We start from the raw sequence: 21,526 nt of genomic DNA on the forward strand, positions 1-21,526 counted from the left end.
TATGTATTTTTGATGTATGTGGCACATACAACAGGAACCAAGACATGACTTAATTTTGATGTATCCCTGGCCGGTTGGCTCAGTGGTAGAGCGTCGGCCTGGTGTGCAGGAGTCCAGGGTTCGATTCCCAGCCAGGGCACACAGGAGAGGTGCCCATCTGTTTCTCCACCCCTCCTCCTCTCCTCTGTTTCTTCCCCTCCCGCAGCCAAGGCTCCATTGGAGCAAGGTTGGCCTGGGCGCTGAGGATGGCTCTATGGCCTCTGCCTCAGGCGCTAGAATGGCTCTGATTGCAACAGCGAGGCCCCAGATGAGCAGAGCATCGCCCCCTGGTGGGCATGCCGGGTGGATCCTGGTAGGGCGCATGCGGGAGTCTGACTGCCTCCCGTTTCCAACTTCAGAAAAATACCGAAAAAAAAAAAAAATAAAAATAAAAATTTTGATGTATATCCTGGCGAAATAGCAAGTTATTTTGATGATACGGTGGTGACCCCTTACCTGTGGTTTCACTTTCTCTGGTTTCAGTTACCTGCTCTCCATCGTGATCCAAAAATATTAAATGGAGAATTCTAGAGAGCGTTCAGAACTTAGCCTTTTGGAGTTGTGATGAAGTCTCGCGAGGAATCATCCCGCGGCCAGCGTCCCCACGCTGTACGCTCTCCGCCCCTCAGGCGCTTAGTCGCCATTTTGGTTTTCAGACCTGCTGTCCAACTATCGAGGTGCTTGTGTTCTCAAGTCACCCTTATTTTTATTTCATAATGGCCTGAAAGCTCGGGCGTGGTGATGCTGGTAATTTGGGTATTCCCGGCAGAGAAGCCGTAAAGGTGGAAGTTCTCCACTTAAGGGGAGAAAAAATAGTATAGCCTGAGGTTGCTAAGGCCTAAGAACGCATCTTCCACCTGTGAAGTTGTGAAGAAGGAAAAGGAAATTGTGCTCGTTTTGCCGTTGCACCCCAGACTGCAGAAGTTAGGGCCACAGTGCGTGATGTGATGAGTGCGTAGTTACTGAAAGGCGTTGAATTTTTTTTTTTTTTTTTTTTTTTTGGTATTTTTCTGAAGCTGGAAATGGGGAGCGACAGTCAGACAGATTCCCGCATGCGCCCGACCGGGATCCACCCGGCACGCCCACCAGGGGCGACGCTCTGCCGCGAGTGACCAAAGCCACTCCAGCGCCTGGGGCAGAGGCCAAGGAGCCATCCCCAGCGCCCGGGCCATCTTTGCTCCAATGGAGCCTTGGCTGCAGGAGGGGAAGAGAGAGACAGAGAGGAAGGAGGGGGGGTGGAGAAGCAAATGGGCGCTTCTCCTGTGTGCCCTGGCCGGGAATCGAACCCGGGTCCCCCGCACGCCAGGCCGACGCTCTACCGCTGAGCCAACCGGCCAGGGCCTGAAAGGCGTTGAACTTGTGGGTGAAAAATGGCATCGTCATGGCTCGATCCTGACGTACTGTCAAGCTCTAGTGTAGCCTCACCATACGTCACAACGTACGTCATTCGCCTGTCTCGTCACATGGCTTTGTGTCAGGCCACCAGAAGGAGGGTGAGTACTTTACACAATATTTTGAGAGAGCAAGCACACTTGCAAAAGTTTTTTATAGTATATTGTTATAATTGTCCTATTATTAGTTGTTAATCTCTTTGTCTAACAAGTTAAATCACATGTGCTTGTGTTATTGATACATTCGTAGAGTATTATATATAGTTATGTATGTATAAGAAAGAACAGTATGTATAGGGTTTGATATTCCTGGTTTCAGGCATCCACTGGGGGTCTTGGACCATGTCCCCCACAGATTAGGGGGAGACTACTGTATTTATATTCTATACTTTTGAACAGTTAGTACCTAATAAAGTATGTGTAATCTAAAAATTGCAGAACATTGTTAAATCTTTGATTTAAAGGCTGTTTGCTGTCTAGTAGTAGACAGTCCTCTCCTTTGTGAAAATCAGTGGCCCTGGCCAGTTAGCTCAGTGTGCTAAGAGCATCATCCTGAAAAACAGGTGTTGGTTCGATCCCTGGTCAGGGCGCACAAGGGAAGCAACCAAAAAGTGCATGACTGAGGGGAACAACAAATGCTCCCCTTCCCCCTTTCATCTCTCTTCCTTTCTGTTTCTCTAAAAATCAATAAAAGTTAAGCGCTGGCTGGATACCTCCGGAGCACGGAGGTTGCTGGTTTGAGTCCCTGGTCAGAGAACATACAGGAGCAGCTTGATGTTCCTGTGTCTTTCTCCCTACCTCTCAAAAAATAAAAAATAAAAGGAAAAGAAAAAAATATCAGTTATTGGGCTAATGATATTTATATGAGGCATTCCGTTTTAAAACTAAACAGGTTATTAGACTAAGCAACTAACACGTTCCTCATTTGGAGAAAGTAAAATGCTTACCTTGGTGGGGAGGAGGTGTAGCCACGCAGGGATAGGGCCTGAGAAGGATAAATAAAAAAAGGGGGGTGGGGTTGAAATTACTTCGGTTATTGTTTGATTTTTAAGAATAGAATAAAATGTGGAAAAATCATCTGAGGTGTTTTCTCATCCCAGAATCCTTTCCAGGAACAAATTTCCCGGAAACAAATACAGTTTCCCCTAATGTATTTATACATCATAATTAATTTCATTATCATTAATCTCATTATTAACTGGAATAGCAGCCCGAAAGGTGTCTCTAAAGATTAAACCCTTACGTATGTATGTAAGAATGTACTCGTTTTTGGAATTGCTTTGGTCTTGGGAATGCTAAGCACTTAGACCTTAAGGAGAAATCCTTGGAGATTAGTTTAATAGATTTATCGAAGACTTCTGAGACATTAATGCATAATAGGAACTGGAACAGGTCAATATTAGGCATCCTGTGGATCTAGAAAAGGGTGTCAGTTATCTAATAATGGAGATGTAGTTCCCTGTGGAATGTATTGTAAAATCTTGAAAACCTTCCTTGAATAATTTTTTTAAACTTTGGAAATATGCAAGCACTGAAATGCTAGTGTAAAGATGTTTTCTGATATCAAATATCACTTATTAAAATGCTGCTTTCCTTCTGAAAAGCTTAAAGGTTGAACCTGTGGTTTGTTAGAGCATTGATAAAGAGTGGGAATGCAGTCCTTAAAGATATCGAAGAAGGATTGATTACGCATTAGTGATACTCCCACAAAGCAGTGACTACAGTGAACACAAGTTAGATTGTTATGTGTATAATTTGTGATACTAAAGGCCAAACTGATGACTTTTCAAGAATATATAGATTATTAAAATTAGGTCAATAATTTTTAATTGAATTTAAATCCTTCTTAATCCTATTCCAATTTCTTAATCCCTGGAGCATTTTTTTTTATTACTGTCACATCTTGTTGCATAATCTGTAAGGAAAATAGTTACAGTTTTCCAAATGAGGCCTAAAGAAGAAAGGGCAAGTGACTTGTCAGAAAAACACTTGGCTGGACTCCCTTCTTACCAGTGGCGGGACCCTGGGCAAGTTGAACTCTGAACTTTTGCTTCCTGCTCCTTAAAAAATACTAATAACACCTGTCTTTCTCATTGGCTGTTCTTTACAACTTGGCTCTGTTGCACAATAGATAGTGCATTGGACTATCTAGACAAGGTCAAATGAGACAGCTCACCTTGAAGTACTTTGAAGCAACAAAGGGCTATGTGAGTGTAAGATGTTATTAAAAGTGGTTCTCTGACCTTCAGTTTCCCAGTCTATAAACCTAGAGGCTCTCAAACTGCTCTGCAGAGTTTAGGGCTAACGAGGTGGCCCCAAGGCTCTCAGTGGTGAATAGGGTGGGGGACTGAGTGGTGGGAGGCTTCAGCCAGAACAACTCTTTGGACTGTTTTACATATAGGGCTTTATAAAAAGTTAATATTTAATTATGCAGGAAATAGATATTCTTGTAAGAAATCAGACCATTGCATATATGAGTAAAGCCCCTTTGGCTACCATCCTCCCCAGTCCCTCAGTGTGTTGGGACTTCATTTAAAATTTCTATTTGAACAAAGGGACCCTAGCGCAAACAAGTTGGGGACCACTGGTCTGCTTAGCCATTAAGGACCCAGAAAGTACAGAAAAGAGGGATTTCAGAGAAAAGGGAAAGTCATGGCTGAAGAACGTCCTATACGGTTGAGCAGAAGCCCATAGCAATGGTTTGCTGAAATGGAGCATTGCTCTGGGTGCAGTGATCTGGGGCAGTGCCACTGCAGTGTACTTACAGTGTACCCAGGAAAGGGATGGTGGGCAGGGGGCACAGAAGACTTGGGTACACATCCCAACCAGCCCTCATCTCCACGGGGAGGGAAGATGATGTGGGATTGCCTCTCTTTTTTGGTTTGACTTTAGAAAACCACCAACTGCCACTAATATTTGCAGGGCACTAGCTAGGTGCTGGGTGCTGTGCTCCTGGGAGGTGATGGCAAGGCTAGCCTACTTGTTTGAGAAGTGAGGAGGCTGAGGCACAAAGGGGTTACGGAATCGCCGCGGGGGCCCACAGCTGGTTGGTGAGGAGGAGGTGTTTGAGCCCAGGGCTCCTTGCTTCGAGGCCTGGTGCACCGTGTGCTCTGGACTCCTCTTGGGCAGTGCTTGCTGCCCTTTGAGCTCCAGTCCACCTGTATGGGTGGTGGCTATGGGAAGGAGAAAGCCCGCTGGACACTAGTTTGTCTAAAATTTGTCCCCCAACTTTCCCTCTCCTTCAAACCCAGGGCCACTGGCAGAATGCTCAGTTAGTTCCATGGAACCCTCTGGTCCCCCGTCCTCAGGTTAGCAATGGCCCTTTTGCAAGCTGCCAGAGAAGATGGCAGGTGCGCTGCAGGAGGGCAAAGAGAGACCGCTGGTGCTCCCTATGGAAGGAGACAGGGAGATTAGCAGGCAGCCGCGTTGCCCTGCAGCCCATCACACTGGCATCCACTGGGGGTGGCGGGTGGGAAACTGCGTGGTGGGGGTGGCGGGTGGGAAACTGTGTGGTGGGGGTGGCGGGCTGCCAGGACACCCTGGGCCTCTGGACCCAGGCCTGCGTGAAGGTAAATGCAAATGAGCTGCTCCAGACCAGGGAGCGCATTCTCTGCAGAGGGAGGGCTGTCAGTCTGAGCGCCTGGTTCCCTTTCTGCCTGCCAGAAGACTGATTTTATTTTTGCATTTTATGAGCTTGAGAGGGAATTCATTTCCTTGGTATAATATGACCCTCTGGAGAAGGTCTCGTCCAAATATATTTCGCTCACAAATTCTTTTCTGGAAGAGGGGCCATACTGAAATGAAACAAATGATTAAAGTCTGATTTATAGGGAAGGTGAATTGGTAGGTTGATGGCCAAATTATTGCGCACAGGAAGGTGAAAGGGAATCAAAGGACTCTTCCTGGGAGCTGGAAACCGTTGTAAAAATACTCAGGGTGCACGTACCTTGATCCCAGCCAGGCTATATTTCAGTATGTTCACATTTGTGTCCCTTCTCTCTCTCTCATTGGACTGTACATCCATTTTTTTTAAACAACATTCTAACTATTTTATTAATTTATTTTATTTTTCAGAGACAGAGAGGGATAGATAGGGACAGACAGACAGAAACAAAGAGAGAGAGATGAGAAGCATCAATCATCAATTTTTCGTTGTGGCACTTTAGTTGTTCATTGATTGCTTTCTCATATGTGCCTTGACCAAGGGGCCACAGCAGACTGAGTAACCCCTAGCTCAAGCCAGCAACCTTAGGTCCCTGCTGGTGAGCTTTGCTCAAACCAGATGAGCCCACGCTCAAGCTGGCGACCTCGGGGTCTTGAACCTGGGTCCTCTGCATCCCAGTCCGTCGCTCTATCCCAGGGGTTGGGAACCTATGGCTCGCGAGCCAGATGTGACTCTTTTGATGGCTGCATCTGGCTCGCAGACATATCTTTAATTAAAAAAAAATAACGTTAAAAATATAAAACATTCTCATGTATTACAATTCATTCATTTCCTATCGCTCATGTTCATGGTACATGGGTCGTTGTATGGCTCTCACGGAATTACATTTTAAAATATGTGGCGTTCATGGCTCTCTCAGCCAAAAAGGTTCCTGACCCCTGCTCTATCCACTGTGCCATCACCTGGTCAAGTGGACTGTACATCCTTGAAGACAGGAACTGGCTTCATTGCCTCTTGCTTTTTCCGTACATGGGAATGTTTTTGCAATTTTATTTATAAGAAAGGGATTCTACTCTGAAGAGGCTTTTAAATCTCAACTAAGTGAGCCATCCCTTTCTTCCCCATCTGAACCCAGTCGTTAGAGGTATCAGGACCTCCTAACAGAGACCCTACCAATCCCCACCTCACCCCCCAAAACACAGGGTCCAGAATTATGCTTCTGTCAGGTTATAAGTAATTAATAAGAATATTAACAATAAGGTTTGACTGAGGACTTACTACGGATCAGGTATTTTTTTAAGCACTTTCTAAGTGTTATTCCACTTAATCCTCACAACTACCCTATAAGACATGTAATGTTAATACATCATCTTACAGATGGGCAAACTGAAGCTTGAGGTGCTTAAGTAACTTGCTAAACATCACAGAGCTAGCCAGTAGAAACAGCTACTGTTTACTGGGTGCATACTGTGGGCCAGGTGTTGTGCCAGTCACATTAAAGCAACTATCTCCTTTCATAGTGCCCTTAATCCTCAAGAGGTGGCCTCCAGTGCTTAGAATTTCCAGCATTTTGTCCTTTGAAGACTGAAAACCATGTGGGGGCTAGGTCTTGTGCCAGAAAGGTGCTGGTAGTAACGGAGTAGTAAATAAACAATGTTTGTGGAGTGGCTTTCCCATGGGAGCTGCTTGCCTGGACCCCGTGCCCACCAGGTGCCCCGGCTGCCCTTAGAAAAGGCTTCTTGCCCCTGCTCCTCTCTCCCCGGGAGGCAGGCTCTCATCAGGTCCCCACTGGCATCACTGGAAAGTGAGGACTCCGGGGCTTCCCCAGGGTTGTGCCAGCTGTGAGGGGCAGGGCCAGGTTTTCCGATGCCAGTTCCTTCCTTGCTGACCTGGCTTCTTTTTCTGACTTGGCCAGCAGCCTTTCATCGATGGGGAGCCGGTTGTTTAGAATAATGTCTGTATTTAATTCAGGTTATTCACTTACTGTCTTAAAAACAAATCTGGAGGGAGTCCTTATTTAATGGGTGCAGAGCCTGTTTGGGAAGACAAGCTCTGGAGATGGAGCGTGGCAGTTGGTTGCAGTAACAAGGTGAATGTAGTTCGTGCCACTGAATCCTACACCAAAATATGGTTCAAATGATAAATGTTATGTGTTTTTACCACAGTTCCCCACCCCCTACAAATATGGGTCTGTTTAACATAGGAAGTCTGGGCTAGGTAGTTATAGGGGTTGGTTTAGCTCCTTGATGATGTCCCCAATGTCCCCAAGTCTTTCTTCACAGTCTCAGCGTGATGGTTTTCATTCTGGTCATAAGGCAGCCTCTGAGACTTCACCTTCCCCTGCTCAGGAGAGAAAGAGGGAAGAGTGCTGCCGCTTTCCGTACCTCTCAGCGGCCAGAGGTGGGGCTGTGGCCTTGCTGGGCAGCAGGGCAGCTGGGGATGTGACTATTTAGCTTCCTAACCTTAGAGCTGGGGGCATCAGGGGAGAAGGAAGTTGGAAGTGAGGACTGATTGGACAGCCAGTGGTGTGTGTCCCATGTGCTGCTGAAGGTCACATTGCCTACGACTCCATGTTCTGGTTCCCAGTCCTGAGCTGTTTTGGTAGGACATACATTTTGTGGTGGATAAAAAGGGCCATCTTGGAGAATATCTTTCAGAGAGAAAAACTCTCCATTGTATGTACTGAAATTCTTTTTATTTTCCTTAAAAAAAATTTTTTTTTTTTAAATTTAGTGAAAGGAGGGGAGGCAGAGAGATGCCCACATGCACCCAAACTGGGATCCACCTGGCAAGCCCACTAGGGGGCGATGCTGAGGCGTTGCTCCCTTGCTCTGCAACCGAGCTCTTCTCTGTGCCTGAGGTGGAGGCCATGTAGCCGTCCTCGGTCCCCGGGGCCAACTCTCTCTAGTCAAGCCATGCTGCAGGAGGAGAAGAGAGAGAGAGGGGGAGAGAAAGAGAGAAGCAAGAGGGGGAAGGATGGAGAAGCAGATGGGCGCTTCTCTGGTATGCCCTGACTGGGAATCGAACCTGGGACATCCACACGCCAGGCCGATGCTCTACCACTGGGTGGGCCAACAAGCCAGGGCCGCCATGTACTGAAATGAACCACAATGCCAAAGGCTTGTGTCAAAGCACTGGGCATGGTGGAAAGCAGAACATCGGAGCTCGGCCCCGGCTGGCAGGAAGTTTCGGGAAAGGTCCCCAGGCCACTGTGCTCATGAAATGTGATTATTTTCTTTTTCTTGGTTAGTGTTATTTATTCAATCCCCAATAATGTGTGTTGATATCTCTAAGTGACAGACCCAGTAGGAGACTAATAGCTATTAACCAACCACATGTTTCCAGTGTGAGCTTATAACACAAAAGAATATGTTTCAAATGTTGGAATTACGAAGACAGAAACTTCCCATTATTTCTCCAGGTCCCAGAGCAGAGTATAATAAGGGTTTCGGGGGACACTCAAGGAGTGTAAACAGACATCCCTAGCATAATTATCTTGCCATTACAAGGAAGCCTGGATGTGCGCATTTGCTTCTTGAGGATAGTGAAGAATGGACTCCATTCTCTCTGATCCCACCACTTGCTCTTTCCATGGGAGGCTCCAAGGGGAATGGGCAAGCCTTGCCCATTGAGCCAAAGTGGGGACCTCCTCTTCTCTCTGGAGTCTTCCTGGGTGACTTCAGGTCACACTGATCCTTCTCCTTTGTTCTCACCGCAGGGCACCATATACAGTGTGTCCGTAACGTCATGGTGCACTTTTGAATGGTCACAGGAAAGCAACAAAAGACAATAGAAATGTGAAATCACCAAATAAAAGGAAAACCCTCCCAGTTTCTGTAGGATGATGTGGCAGCATGTGCACATGCGCAGTTGATGACGTAACACTGTGTATACAGCGGAGCAGCCCACGGCCATGCTAGTCGAGATGTGGATGGTACAGAGGAAAGTTCAGTGTGTTCTGTGGCTCGCTAAATTCGAATCCGTGACCAAAGTGCAACGTGAATATCAGAGCGTTTATAACGAAGCGCCACCACATAGGAATAACATTCCTCGGTGGGCTAAGCAGTTGAAGGAAACTGGCAGTTTGGTGGAGAAACCCCGTTCTGGTAGGCTATCAGTCAGTGATGAGTCTGTAGAGGCTATACAGGATAGCTACCTAAGTACCTAAGAGCCCTAAAAAATCTGTGCGTGAGCCCACATCGAACTGCACTGAATAGGTATGAAACTGGGAGAGTTTTCCTTTTATTTGGTGCAGATTTCACATTTCTATCGTCTTTTGTTGCTTTCCTGTGACCGGTCAAAAGTGCACCATGACTTTACGGACACACTGTATACAAAACATTTTAGCATTTACTGGTATTGAAGTTAACTTTTCATCCCTGTCTTATAAGCTGCGCCAGGGGTGGGCACTGTTTACAGGAGGCAACCTGAGGATTTGTTTTGGAACTCCTTGACCCCAAGGGCTAGCACATGTCCAGATACATGGCAAACCCTCAGTAAACACGAGCTGGACCTATGGGATGGGATGCTCATGGCTTTACCAGGTTGGAGTTTATTTCACGATGTTTGGGAAACTAGGAGAGTGACTCCAGGATGGAGGTTGGAGGGAGCAAGAACACCCCAACCCCTAAGTCAGGACCCGATACAGTCCAGTGTCCTTGTAGATTCCCCATGGTCAGGTCACAAGGACAGTCCCTGAGCTCAGCAAGACACTAACTTTGAGAATCCTATAAAGGGAAAGAACAACTCTGCAAAACTGGAAATGAAATTGCTTTAAGGAGGGGCAATTCTTCCATGCAGGGGGGAAAAAAACTGCAACCCTGGTAAATGTCGGAACAGGATACCGAGTCAGCTGAGAAAGCCCCAAATATTATTGCAAAGAAGAGTTACATATTTATTAGTTCACAGTCCGAATATAAAAATAAATAAATAGAAAATACATGGAATCACTTTACAGAAAGCAGATTCATTACTGAAAGTAGCACCTGAATGGCTTGGCACTTTCTGGTCATATCTGCTTGTCAGGTTCACCCACGGTGACCAGTGAGCGATTCCTGATCATTTCCTGGCATCTGTCTGCTTTTCTTGCATGGCTATTAAGGAGCAACCTGCAATTCTGACAATTTTGTATCTTTAGCCATCTCTACACTTAGCCTTTCTCTTGAATTATAAAATCTTTTTACTTTCTAGACATGTACAGTGTCTCTCTGTATTACTCTCCTATGTCTTGCAAATAGGTGGGGTGGGGATTGCCACAGAGGCTGAAGCTGAATTTATATATATATATATATATAAATATATGTATGAATGTATGTGTGTATACATATGTATATGTGTGTATGTATGTATATATGCGTGTATACATATGTATGTGTGTATATATGTATGTGTATATATATGTATGTATGCGTGTATACATATGTATGTGTGTATATATGTATGTGTGTGTGTATACATATGTATGTGTGTATATATGTATGTGTGTATATATGTATGTATGTGTGTATACATATGTATGTGTGTATATGTGTGTATGTGTGTATATGTGTGTATGTGTGTATACATATGTATGTGTGTATATATGTATGTGTGTATACATATGTATGTGTGTATATATGTATGTATGTGTGTATATGTATGTGTGTATATGTATGTGTGTATATATGTATGTATGTATATATGTATGTATGTGTATATATGTATGTATATGTGTATATGTATGTGTGTGTGTGCATATACATATATATATATTTTTTAATTTTAGCCCTTTCTAAATTTAGACATCCAAAGACTAAACTTGCTTAGAACTGCAGGTGGCCCTGAATTGTCACCACCATTCAAGTAAGTCTTCATGGAAATAAGAAAGAACTAACATCTTTCCAGGACCTCCTCAAGGGGGTTCCTGTCTCATATCTCTAGTTAATTATCCTATCCATCACAAATATATTATGGCACTGCCACCAAAACATTGTGTTCTTGCTGGTTGTCATAAAACTGAGGCACTTGCATTCTCAATTGGAAATTTGTCAGTATAAATGACACATAAATTCACATTTTGCATAACAGGACCCATTCCTTATGGATTAGGTCATGAGACTGTGAAACATACAAATCTTGGCACAAATATGTTAAATAACCATAATAAATTAATAAATACATAAATTACATAAATATTTAAATAGCCATTGCCACTTGCTAGCTGGAAAGTTCATAAATAAATTATCTGATTGTTTCAGTGGACAGTTAGCATTTCAATATAAAACTACAACAAAGACATCATTATGATCCTAAAAAAAAAAAAAGGGCAAATTAGGTAGAAAATATCTGGATCTAGTGCATCGTGTCTTTTAAACGTTTTGCATATCTTCCTCCTTTCCTCCAGGTCTCCTCCCGGGCAGCACCTGAAAAAGAACGCCCAGAGTCTATGAGCATTAGAAAGGCAGCAAGCAGTCCTTTCACAGTTCACATGACACATTGTCCGGGCAACTGAGTTGTGGGGCTTCCATGTCGGAAGTGTCTGGCCCTTCCTCATGTGTTATGTGTCTGGGATTTGGCTGGCACCTTGCTCAGCAGAGACTGTCTTGAAAGTTTTCTTAGAAGAATATCTGATCATGTCATTACCCCGCTGAAAGCCCTTCAGAGGCCCCCTCCCCATTTACCCTGTTGGACGAGGTTCTAATTCCCAGACACAGCTTGTAACCACCCTTGCTCTGACTCTTGGTGCCTCTTTTCCATAGAGCAGGACCTGTGCTTGTTCTGTTTACTGCAGCCCAGCCAGTTCTGTCCCTGAACCCAGCCTGGAGCTTGGAACAATGTGAACAGCAAGTAAATACCTGTTCACGAACAGTTGTATGCTTCTGACTCTGTTGGCGACTGTGCAGGCGTCCCCTCTTTCCTCTCCTGCACTGCTGTCCCCCACCTCATTTTCCTGACCCGGGGTGCACTGAGTGTGCAGGTCTAGGCTGGGTTTGCTCACCTAGTTGCAGGACACAGATGCCCATTCGCTCCAGGATGAGCTATAGTATCGGTCTCGGGCTCGCACAAGGATCTTGGCATCCTTGTGACATGTGACTTCATCTGAGGTCTTGTCTACTTTCTGCAAAGTAGAGAGAAATCGGTAACACAGTCACGAGGTGGGCTGGGCATATTTCTGCAAAGCCCGATCTCCCAAAAGAAGCACACCTTGGTTGTAGGGCACTTCACAGGGGAATATGTAGTACTTGCGCCACCTACTGACAGAAGCTGTAAGCACAGTTGCAGCTTTGCTACTTTGCAAACCCTGAGGGGGCAATTGGTCCAGTTTTCATTCTTCTGGCACAGCTGCCTTGACTGAAGACCCATGTGCTCTCACTCCAGCACAAGGCTGATGGTAGGACTGGGATATATTTATTCTAATTGTCCCGTGGTTATTTGGAAATACCACAGTCTGATCCTTTCATCAGACAAACTTATGTTCAAATCCAGGCATTGCTACTTATTAGCTGTGTGACCAGAGAAAAATGTCTTAGGCTCTCTGTGTCTCAGTTTCCTCACTTATAAAACAGGGATAGAAATCATGCCTCCATAATAGAGTTGTAAAAGTTAAAGGTAAAAGCATGTAAAACTCTTAGCAAAATTTCTAACAAAATAGCACTCAATAAATATCACCTATGAATGATACAGATCTTAAGTAGGGTAGATGCATATCAAGATTTTAAAAAATATTTAGGTGAAATTGACTCCAGAATAGCCCTTGCCCCTCTGCAAAACAAATTCTCAGGGAGTGATTGAATCACCGAGTTTCTACCAGATGTTAACTGTTATGCTGAATAAGGCCTTTGTCCAGTGATTTTAAAACAGGGGTCCAAGGAGGCTAAAGCTCAATAAAATGCCTCTGGGACCTTGGGATTATTGATGCCAAGAAATAAAATTCAGAAGTCGTCATCTTAACCTATGCGAATACCAACACTGTTATTTAATAAAATAATTTCACCAAGAGTGTAGAACAGCCAAGAGTTACACATTTTGAGTGAGAGATACATGCGTGTTTTATCATTCATTATATTGACTCAGTCGAAATAATGGTTTTTGGTTCCTGGAGTCCAGCTCTTCTCCCTCAGGACCAATTCTGAGTGCAAGAATTGATGACCAGCCATGCAGGCGGTGTATAGCCTTTGTGTCCAGCAGTCTGAGTCTGTGTCCTGGTTCTGTCACTTCCTAGCTTGGTTACCTTGGGCAAGTCACTTAAACTCTGAGCTTTAGTGTTGTCACTAGTGAAGTGGTGACCGCCATACTGCCTTTGTAGAGTTACCGTGAGGATTGGGTGAGATACACATGTAAAATGCTGAGCATGGTTTCAGGCACAGAGAAAGTGTGAAATACACGTTAGCTGTTTTCATCGTTCCTTTCCTCCCTGATGTGGGCCTGCATTAACCTGCCACAGAGTATACGGCACCCGAATCACATCTTACCCTTTCTCTCTTATTCTTGCCCTGGACCTGGAGAGAAAACGTCAGGGAGAAGTAGGAATGTGGGGTGCTCCAGGTGTCTGGGTACTCCCAGCTGACCTCCACACGCCGGGAATTCTGTAAGGGCTTCAGCTGCAGGTTCTTGGGCGGGTCCGGTTTGACTGTGGAAGAAGGTAAACACCCTTTATTTTCCTAGTGGGGCTTTGGAGCAAGGTGGTTCTGGCTTCTGATTCCACTGTCACCTTTGACCAACTGCGAGTCTGTAAGATAGTTATGTGACTTCTCTGAGCACCTGGTTGGGCCTTCACTCGGGTGCCTGGGGAAGGCAGCCCCGCCTTGCGGGCTGAACCTGAGGGAGGCTCGGATTCCCTCTCACTGCCCGGTCAGGTGGGCCCTGGCTGTGGAACCACTTCTGCGTAGTGCTCAGAAGAAAGTTCTTGGAGACAACGAGACTCTCACATCTGGGCTGTTGTGAAGGACCACCCTCTGTGTGGTGAGTCCCCTTCTTTGCACCAAACTTGGAACCGGGCTGAGCCTCTTGCTGGAGAGGAGGTGAGAGATTTTCACTAAGTGCTCTTTTATCTCTTCATGGTGTCGGACACTGATCTGTCTTGTAGCAGTTATAGTCAAATCGTCTCAATGCTCAGTCATTCGTTCAATGAATAATCACTGAGCAACCATACGTGCCAGCTGCTGGACTGCATGTGGAAGGTACAGCAGTGCGTGTGCCTTCTCCTCAGGAGGTGAGGAAGACAGTCTAAATGCTTGGGCTCCCGAGCCCAGCACCGCTCCTGAGTCCCCGGTTTCTACCAGATGCTTCATAAATAGTCTTCGCTCTGTTCTTAACACAACTGACACCTTCTCTCCTTTAGAACTCCACTGGATGTCACCTCCTCAGTGAGAACCTCAGTGGCCACCCTCTGTGAAGTAGACCCCACCTTCCCCCAGCCCTCCTCGCACCATCTCTCCCCAGATGCTAGAGCACGTGCTGTGGCTTTCTCACACTTTATGTCAGTGGGTACATAGTAAAGGAAATGAAAATCTCCATCTACAAGTTAAAAAACAACAACTGATGTCCACTTGGAGGGGTTTTTATTCTAATAAAGAAGTCTTTTCAAATGCTAGAGAAAGATGGGTTGGGAAGAATTGTGATTGGTGGGCAAGTGCTGATTCTGAATAGAAACAGGCTGAAGGGGCTGCTCTTGGAGCCATTCATCACGGAAGCCGCCTGGGCAGCAGAGCGGAAGTTTAGCCAATAGTCTGCTTTTTCCAGTGGGGCTGATATGGGTCTGAATTGCCAGCTGTAAGATCTAGGACCAGTTGTTTTACTTTTTTTTTTTTCAAGACTCAATTTCCTCTCCTTAAAATGCAGGTCACAGTATCTGCATTGTACTTTTTTGAGGGATGCTGAATAAAAGAAGTAATGCATGTAAACCCCCTCCGCCAGTGCCTGGGGTGTTGTGAACATGTGACGAACGGCATCTGTCTTTATTAAGCCCAGGTAATCAAGCAAACTCACTGATGTCCCTGATGAAGAAGCTGCTGGTGTAGTTCTCATACTTGAGCCTGTGAACAGCGCTCAGCACGACCTCAATGGGCAGGCTCTCCTCGGCAGCTGGGCAGGCACTGCCCTCCGCGCAGTCCACGGTGTACTTCTTATACTCCCTGTTGTCCATTCTGACCCTGTCGGCCGAGAGCGTGGCTTCTCCACACGTCACTCCTTGGGGGTCGGAGGAGCTGAAGTCAAAGACAGACATTTCCTGTGTCACACGTTTGCGGGCAAGTTCCTGGTGCTCGTAACTGTCTGAGATGACAGTTTCTCTCGCTGGTTTGATTTCTCCCCAGGCAGCAGGAGACTGCCCTCCCCACGAGAACACAGGTTTCAGAGGTAGTACACGTGTTTTAGAAACAACTCTGAACTTACGTGCTTCTGGCCAAAATGAATTTGGCAAATTTTAGATCCACAGCCCCTGGTGACATCTCCGTCTTAAAATTTTTATTTCACTTTCCCATTTTAGTTACAAAATCAATATATGCTAATTTAAAAAAATAAAAAAGATAAAGATGCATATAAAGGAAATGCGTCTGCCTCTTTAACTCCAGCCCCTCTTCACCTTAATCTCACTGCCCAGGTACAGATATTATTTATATCTCGTATCCTACCAGAAGTTTTTCTATGAATATTCAAAGCAATCACATATCTACTTGTTTTTATGCGTGTACAGATATTTTGTCTATCTGAACACACATAGACTTTATTTTTATGAAATAAGGATCAAATTACATAGACGTGGTTTTGTTACCGTCTTTCCCGTCTGAACATGGTATGGTAGTGCTCCACGCCCGCCCAGACAGATTAGGTAGCATTTTGATAACTGCACGTTGCGCCCGAGAGTATATATACTGTGCCACACTTTCTTTGCCCTCTCCCCTGCTGATGACCAAACACATCACGATGGCTGTTGGTGTCTATGTCTTTGTGTGCTTCTGCAAGCATTTCTTTAGTGAGCAGTTTGATTCTAAAGATGGAAAAGGGGGACCCCAAAGGTTATTCCGGTAAATAGTGGCAAGGCCAGGATGATCACCGAGGGCTGGCTTCATTCTCCTAGCCTTGATTGGGAACCTCAGTGATGAGTGAAGTCACGTGGTAGAGGAGCTAACAGAGGTTCCGTGGATCCATGGGAACTGGTTTCTTAGGAAAAGTCCAAGAGTACTGGACAGACAGTGAACTTTGGACAAGAGCTGTTGGCAGAAGAAAAATTGAAGTGGTCCTGGGAACATATCTGGAGGCCTCAGTTTTGGAGGCGACTTCAGGGCTTTCAAGGTCCATGCCCTGGAGCTCTTGTTTCTATTTTTGATTTCAGGTGCAATTTTGGCAAGTCATTTGTAGCTTTGATTTCCCCTAGTATCCCTCCCCACGGTGCTATGAGCCTTAATGATGCTTTGCCAGGCAGTTGGGATGAGTGGGTTCAAACTCAGTAGAGGCTGTGCCCAGGCCCAGATAAGATCCTGTTCTAACGCATACATTTGTTCAGGCAATTAGCTTAAATCTCCGTGTTCTTTCCCCAACTTAGACGGGGGAGGGGAAGACATTGAAAAAATATGGGTTTGACTTTGTTTTCCTCCCTTATCATTAACTGGAAGGCCGCTGCTAGGTCATCCTTATTTTCTTAATGAAATAGTAGTTCTAGCAAAACACCGAGAAAGCAGAGTGGTTTCACTTACCCTCTGTTGCTTTTCACACTGAACTTCAAATCAGTACTGATTGCTGTCAGCCACCAGCAGGTGAAATGTCCTGAATAATTCTTTGCTTCACATTTTAGAAAGGTCTTATTTTTGGGTTCTGGATTTGAAAAGAACAAAAATTCAATATTTAGGTTTTTTTCCCTCCAGAAAGATTTTGATTGTGATTAATCACAGGTCCCTGAATGGTACAAGAGTGAAGATCTTCCATTTCATTATTTGGAAAATGTTGCTGCTCCCTCCCCCTGGCAGGCAGTTCAGTGAGGACTGGGAGTGTCCCAGTAGGCAGCTGACTCCGCAGAGCATGCTGCACATCTACTCCCCTACCATCCTGAAAGGGTGCTATTAATTTTTTCCAAGGCTATCACCACAGTGCTGAGTTATGCACTGTACACGTTGGTGAACATTTGTTACTCTGAGTAATATCACCGTTATTTAAAGGTGACCTCGGATAAAGCATCCAGGATCACCACAAACTCTCTCAACATGAGGTTTTGATGGTTGATAAAGTGTCTAGCAAAGGAAAAGCAAAGCAAAGGAAACCAGGTTCCAGGCAGTGTCAGTAAGAGACTTGATTACTTCGTTAACTGCACTGGGCATGCCTTGCCTTTTATGTTTTTCATTTTTGTATTTCTTACGGAGAAAAAGAGAAAACTGGCTGACATTGTCCAAAGGAATGGCATTACCTTTCTGGTCCTTTAGAATATCAGTGGACCAAATTCCGTCTTCATTTTTGTGAAGCAGAAGGAGAAAATGGCTGAGAACCTCGCCTCCCTTGTGACAGGTGTACTGGCCAGCATCTCCAAACTCTTTGACTTGGATGGTCAGGTTTTTGCCAGATCCTAAGGCCTCGGCACTCTGTTCTGAGGTCCAGGTGATGCCGTCTTCTTCAGGGGTATCGCAGGAGAGGACCACTGTTTCTCCAGGGGCGTCAGGATACCAGTCCAGCTCTACAACATAAACTGGAGAGCACAGACATGGAGAACTGTAATGTAAGCTCCACAAACTCTGGGGCTGTGCTTTTTTTTAACTACTGGGCACCTGCACCGCTGAAACACAGCTTGTTCATAGCAGCAATTGCTTGCTGAGATGATCTCAGGGTACTGGGTCCCACGTGGGCTCAAGGTCGTGCAAGAGAGAAGCAAAGAGTTTTATAGACGCCATCGATTCATTAATTAGCAGGCTGCCATTATTAATTAACCTCTGATTAGCTGGCAGATGAGGAAGGCCTTGATACACTGAAAACGGCAAACAGCCCAAGACTCTTTGCTGAAGGCCTGGTGGAGATAAGAAACTTCCAGCACAGTTTCAGTCTTGTATGGAATAAGGCAGGGCATGGAATGTCCAGAAAGACTGACCAAGACTGAGATCTTATCACCACTAGCTGCCTGGAGGATTTGGAGGAAGGTACTTACTCACCATGAGACTCAGTTTTTCACTGTAAAATGACAATAATAATAGTATAGAGTCGGCTGGGGGCTCAGTGGATATAGCGTTATCCCTGTGCAGTGCTGTTACAGGTTTGATCCCGGTCAGGGCACATATGAGAAGCAACCAATGAATGTACAACCAAGTGGAACAATAAGTTGATGCTTCTCTCTCTCTCTCTCTCTCTCTCTCTCTCTCTCTCCCCCTCTCTCCCACTCTCGCCCTCCCTCCCTCCACCTCTTTTTCTTTCTCTCTCCCTCCCTCCCCTTCTCTTTCTCTCTCCCCCCTCCTCTCCCTCAAATCAATGGAAAAAAAAATAGTATAGCCATAAGTTTGGCTCTGAAGATGAAATGAAAGAAAGCATATAAAGACTAGCACAGTCTGCCTCAGTAGACTCAGTGTTAGTTGTTATTGTTAGTCACAGAGCAAAGGGCCAGGTGATTGCACAGAGAAATTATCTGACAATTTTCTATGCTGATTTTAAGATTTAGTTTCTACTGCATGAGACTCACCATGGACATTTCTATTCTCTCTGTATTTTTAAAGCTATTTTACACTCTTACAAGGCAGTTAAGTAGGTCTTAGTCTTCCCATTTTTATAGAGGAGGGTACTGAGACCAAGAGGCTAAGCACCTTAGAAACGGAAGAGCTGTATCTATCACAGGCTGTTTGCTGCCCCGGCTTTGCATAGGGTCTCTAAGACCAGCATCTAAATTTTCACTTCAATAATGGCTTAGTACATAATATTTCAAAGAGGGTGTCACATCAGAACTTGATTCATGCATCAATTATCAATTAAACTGAATTACTTAATGCAGTGGTTCTCAAACCATGATTTTCAAACCACCATCAGCAGCATCTACTGGAAATCTGTTAGAAATGCAAAACTCAGTTTCTGAGCCAGGAACTGTGGGATGGGCCCTGCAACCTGTTTTTCCTGATGCTCTCCAGATGATTTTGCTGCCTGCTGTGGGCATCACAGAGGTTTAGGAGTCTGCCTTTTGGAGTCACATCCATCTGGGTTTACAGTCAGCTCCGTTTCTTAAGCTAGCCTGTGGCCTTGGGCAGGACAATTCAATTACTTTAAGCTTTGGCATCACTGTCTTTAAAATGAGCAGAATATTAGTACTTGCTTCAGAAGGTTAAGATGTGGATTACACAAGCTTATTCCTATGAGAGCCTAACACAGTGCCCATACATGCTGTGTAACCGGTAGCTCTGGTTATTAGTGTCCAAATACGAAGGATGGTAGAATGTCAAGTTCTTACAACTCCTGAAGGGGTAACAAAGGCAAGAGGTAAAAAGCATTTGGGGCCCAATGCTTTGGACAAGATCAGCTGTGCTTCTCTAGTTTTTCTTTGTCTCACTGGTGCCTGACCACCATGGCTATTTTGTTTTGTTTTTAATCCTAACTAAGACTCAGAAGCCCTAAAGCACCCTTGCTCATGGGCAGGTGAAAACAGCTTGAAGAGAGAGCATCTAGATTCTAGAACCTAGAGCTTGGCTTCATCTCATCTGTCTCAATCACAAGCCCTCTCTGGGTTTCTTACATTGACTTTCTGGAATTTCTGTGGTTTACCACATCAGAAGTAATGAAAAGTTAATCATGCAAGGGCCAAGGGTCCCGAGTTCACTGAAAATCCCAGGGTTGGAAGGGATGTGGCTCAGGCCTTTGCCTATACTCAGGGGAAGTCTAAAACTCTCCAGCCCTCCGAGGACAGAAGGGGGAAGGCTGGATTATTGTCTTCCTGGAATTACTAAGAATGGAGGAACAGTTCAGAATTTCTTTCTGTGTTCTCCTGACTGTACAGAAATTATTTATGATCATCAGCTGAAAACTCTTCATTTTAATTCATGCCTGTTTTTTCTTCCTCAGTTCTCTGGACAGTACGAAACAACTGGTTCATGTCTGTCTTGTAACGTCTTCTTCAAATACTTAAGTGCTCACACTTGGAAGAGACACAGAATTAGGATCAAGTCCCTGTTTCATGCTTACCAGGTATGTGAAATTGGGTAAATCACCTAATCTCTGTGGCCTCTGTTTTCAACATCTGTAATATGGGGTACAAACAGTTCCTATTTCATATGGTGGTTGTGAGCATTAAATGAGATACAGTGTATGATAAATATTAACTATTATTATTATACAATTAAAGACAATATTGTCAACATTAGTATGTTGGCTTCAATGAGAAATATCTGAGGGTCTTTCAGGCACAATTAACAATCAGTTAATACATTAATAATCCATAAAGAATGTATCACTTTGTAATCCCTGGTCTACACTTGAGGAAACTCAGGCTCAGTGATGACCCTGCTCAAGATCACATAATAAGCAGCAGAATCAGCCTTTGAACTTAAGTCAGTGTGAATCTAAATGCTATACTTTCCCCAAAGTGTGTGGTCAGAGATATGTCATCCAAGTGCCAACCAAGAAGGTGATATCATGTGGTAGAGTGGGAAATGGTAGAACATAGTTCTTATACTTTTCAAACCTTCCCCTTTGGAATTTTAATTGTATGATACAGTTGGTTTTTATTAATACTGGCAAAGTTCATATCTCTTTTCCCACCACAGTCCACAGAAATTTCCTTCTCTGTCATCTAGTGTGAAAGTCAAATAACAAATATCCTCACCAGTGACAGAAGGATATATGGGCCATGTTTTTCCAGAGTGGTGACTCTGGACAGGAGGCCCCAATGCATGGTTGTCCGTTTCAGTCTGATTTCCTGCCCCCGATCTAGTGGGACTGCCCGAGAGTCCTGGCCTCGATCTGGCTTCCATCGAGAGTAAGGAGAGTCTAGTTACCATCTTTCTCCAGTTCCCATATGGCCACAAGGGGAGACGCCAACAAAACCAGGGAAAAACAGGAGAGGACCATCTGCTGCCGATGCATCTGTAGGAGGGAGAGAAGGAGAGGAGGAGAAAGAGGGAAAGAAAAAAGAAGAGAGAAAAGAGAAGAGAGAATGTCACTCATTATTCAGTCACCTTTGGAAACCATATTCACATTCTGTGCATGTTACCCTTAATCTTTATTTTCTTCTTCTCTACACTGTCAGGTTAATGCTAAGTGAATTACAGGAATCTTTATCCCAATCTTTGGGTGAGCACATCTCCCAGTAGAGAACTATAGACTATCTGAGGCTGACAGAGACGTCAGGCCAGCCTGCTGATACAATCGTCCTACTTTTTTTCTTTTTTTTTTGTATTTTTCTGAAGCTGGAAACGGGGAGAGACAGTCAGACAGACTCCCGCATGCGCCTGACCGGGATCCACCCGGCACGCCCACGAGGGGGCGATGCTCTGCCCCTCTG

The 21,526-nt window shown here is 44.9% G+C and overlaps 1 protein-coding gene across 1 annotated transcript; it reads right to left on the reverse strand.

Annotated features, from left to right (window-relative positions):
- Window positions 1-12,070: 12,070 nt before the first annotated feature.
- IL12B (interleukin 12B) lies at window positions 12,071-21,108 on the reverse strand. Its single transcript, XM_066343028.1, has 6 exons — window positions 21,021-21,108; window positions 17,471-17,746; window positions 16,767-16,884; window positions 15,061-15,278; window positions 13,545-13,702; window positions 12,071-12,190 (listed from the first exon to the last, which is right to left on the reverse strand). The coding sequence occupies exons 1-6, from the start codon at window positions 21,106-21,108 to the stop codon at window positions 12,071-12,073; spliced, it is 978 nt and encodes a 325-aa protein (XP_066199125.1).
- Between the last annotated feature and the right edge of the window lie 418 nt (window positions 21,109-21,526).

This window comes from Saccopteryx leptura, chromosome 6 (assembly GCF_036850995.1).
Source record: "Saccopteryx leptura isolate mSacLep1 chromosome 6, mSacLep1_pri_phased_curated, whole genome shotgun sequence".
NCBI lineage: Eukaryota > Metazoa > Chordata > Mammalia > Chiroptera > Emballonuridae > Saccopteryx > Saccopteryx leptura.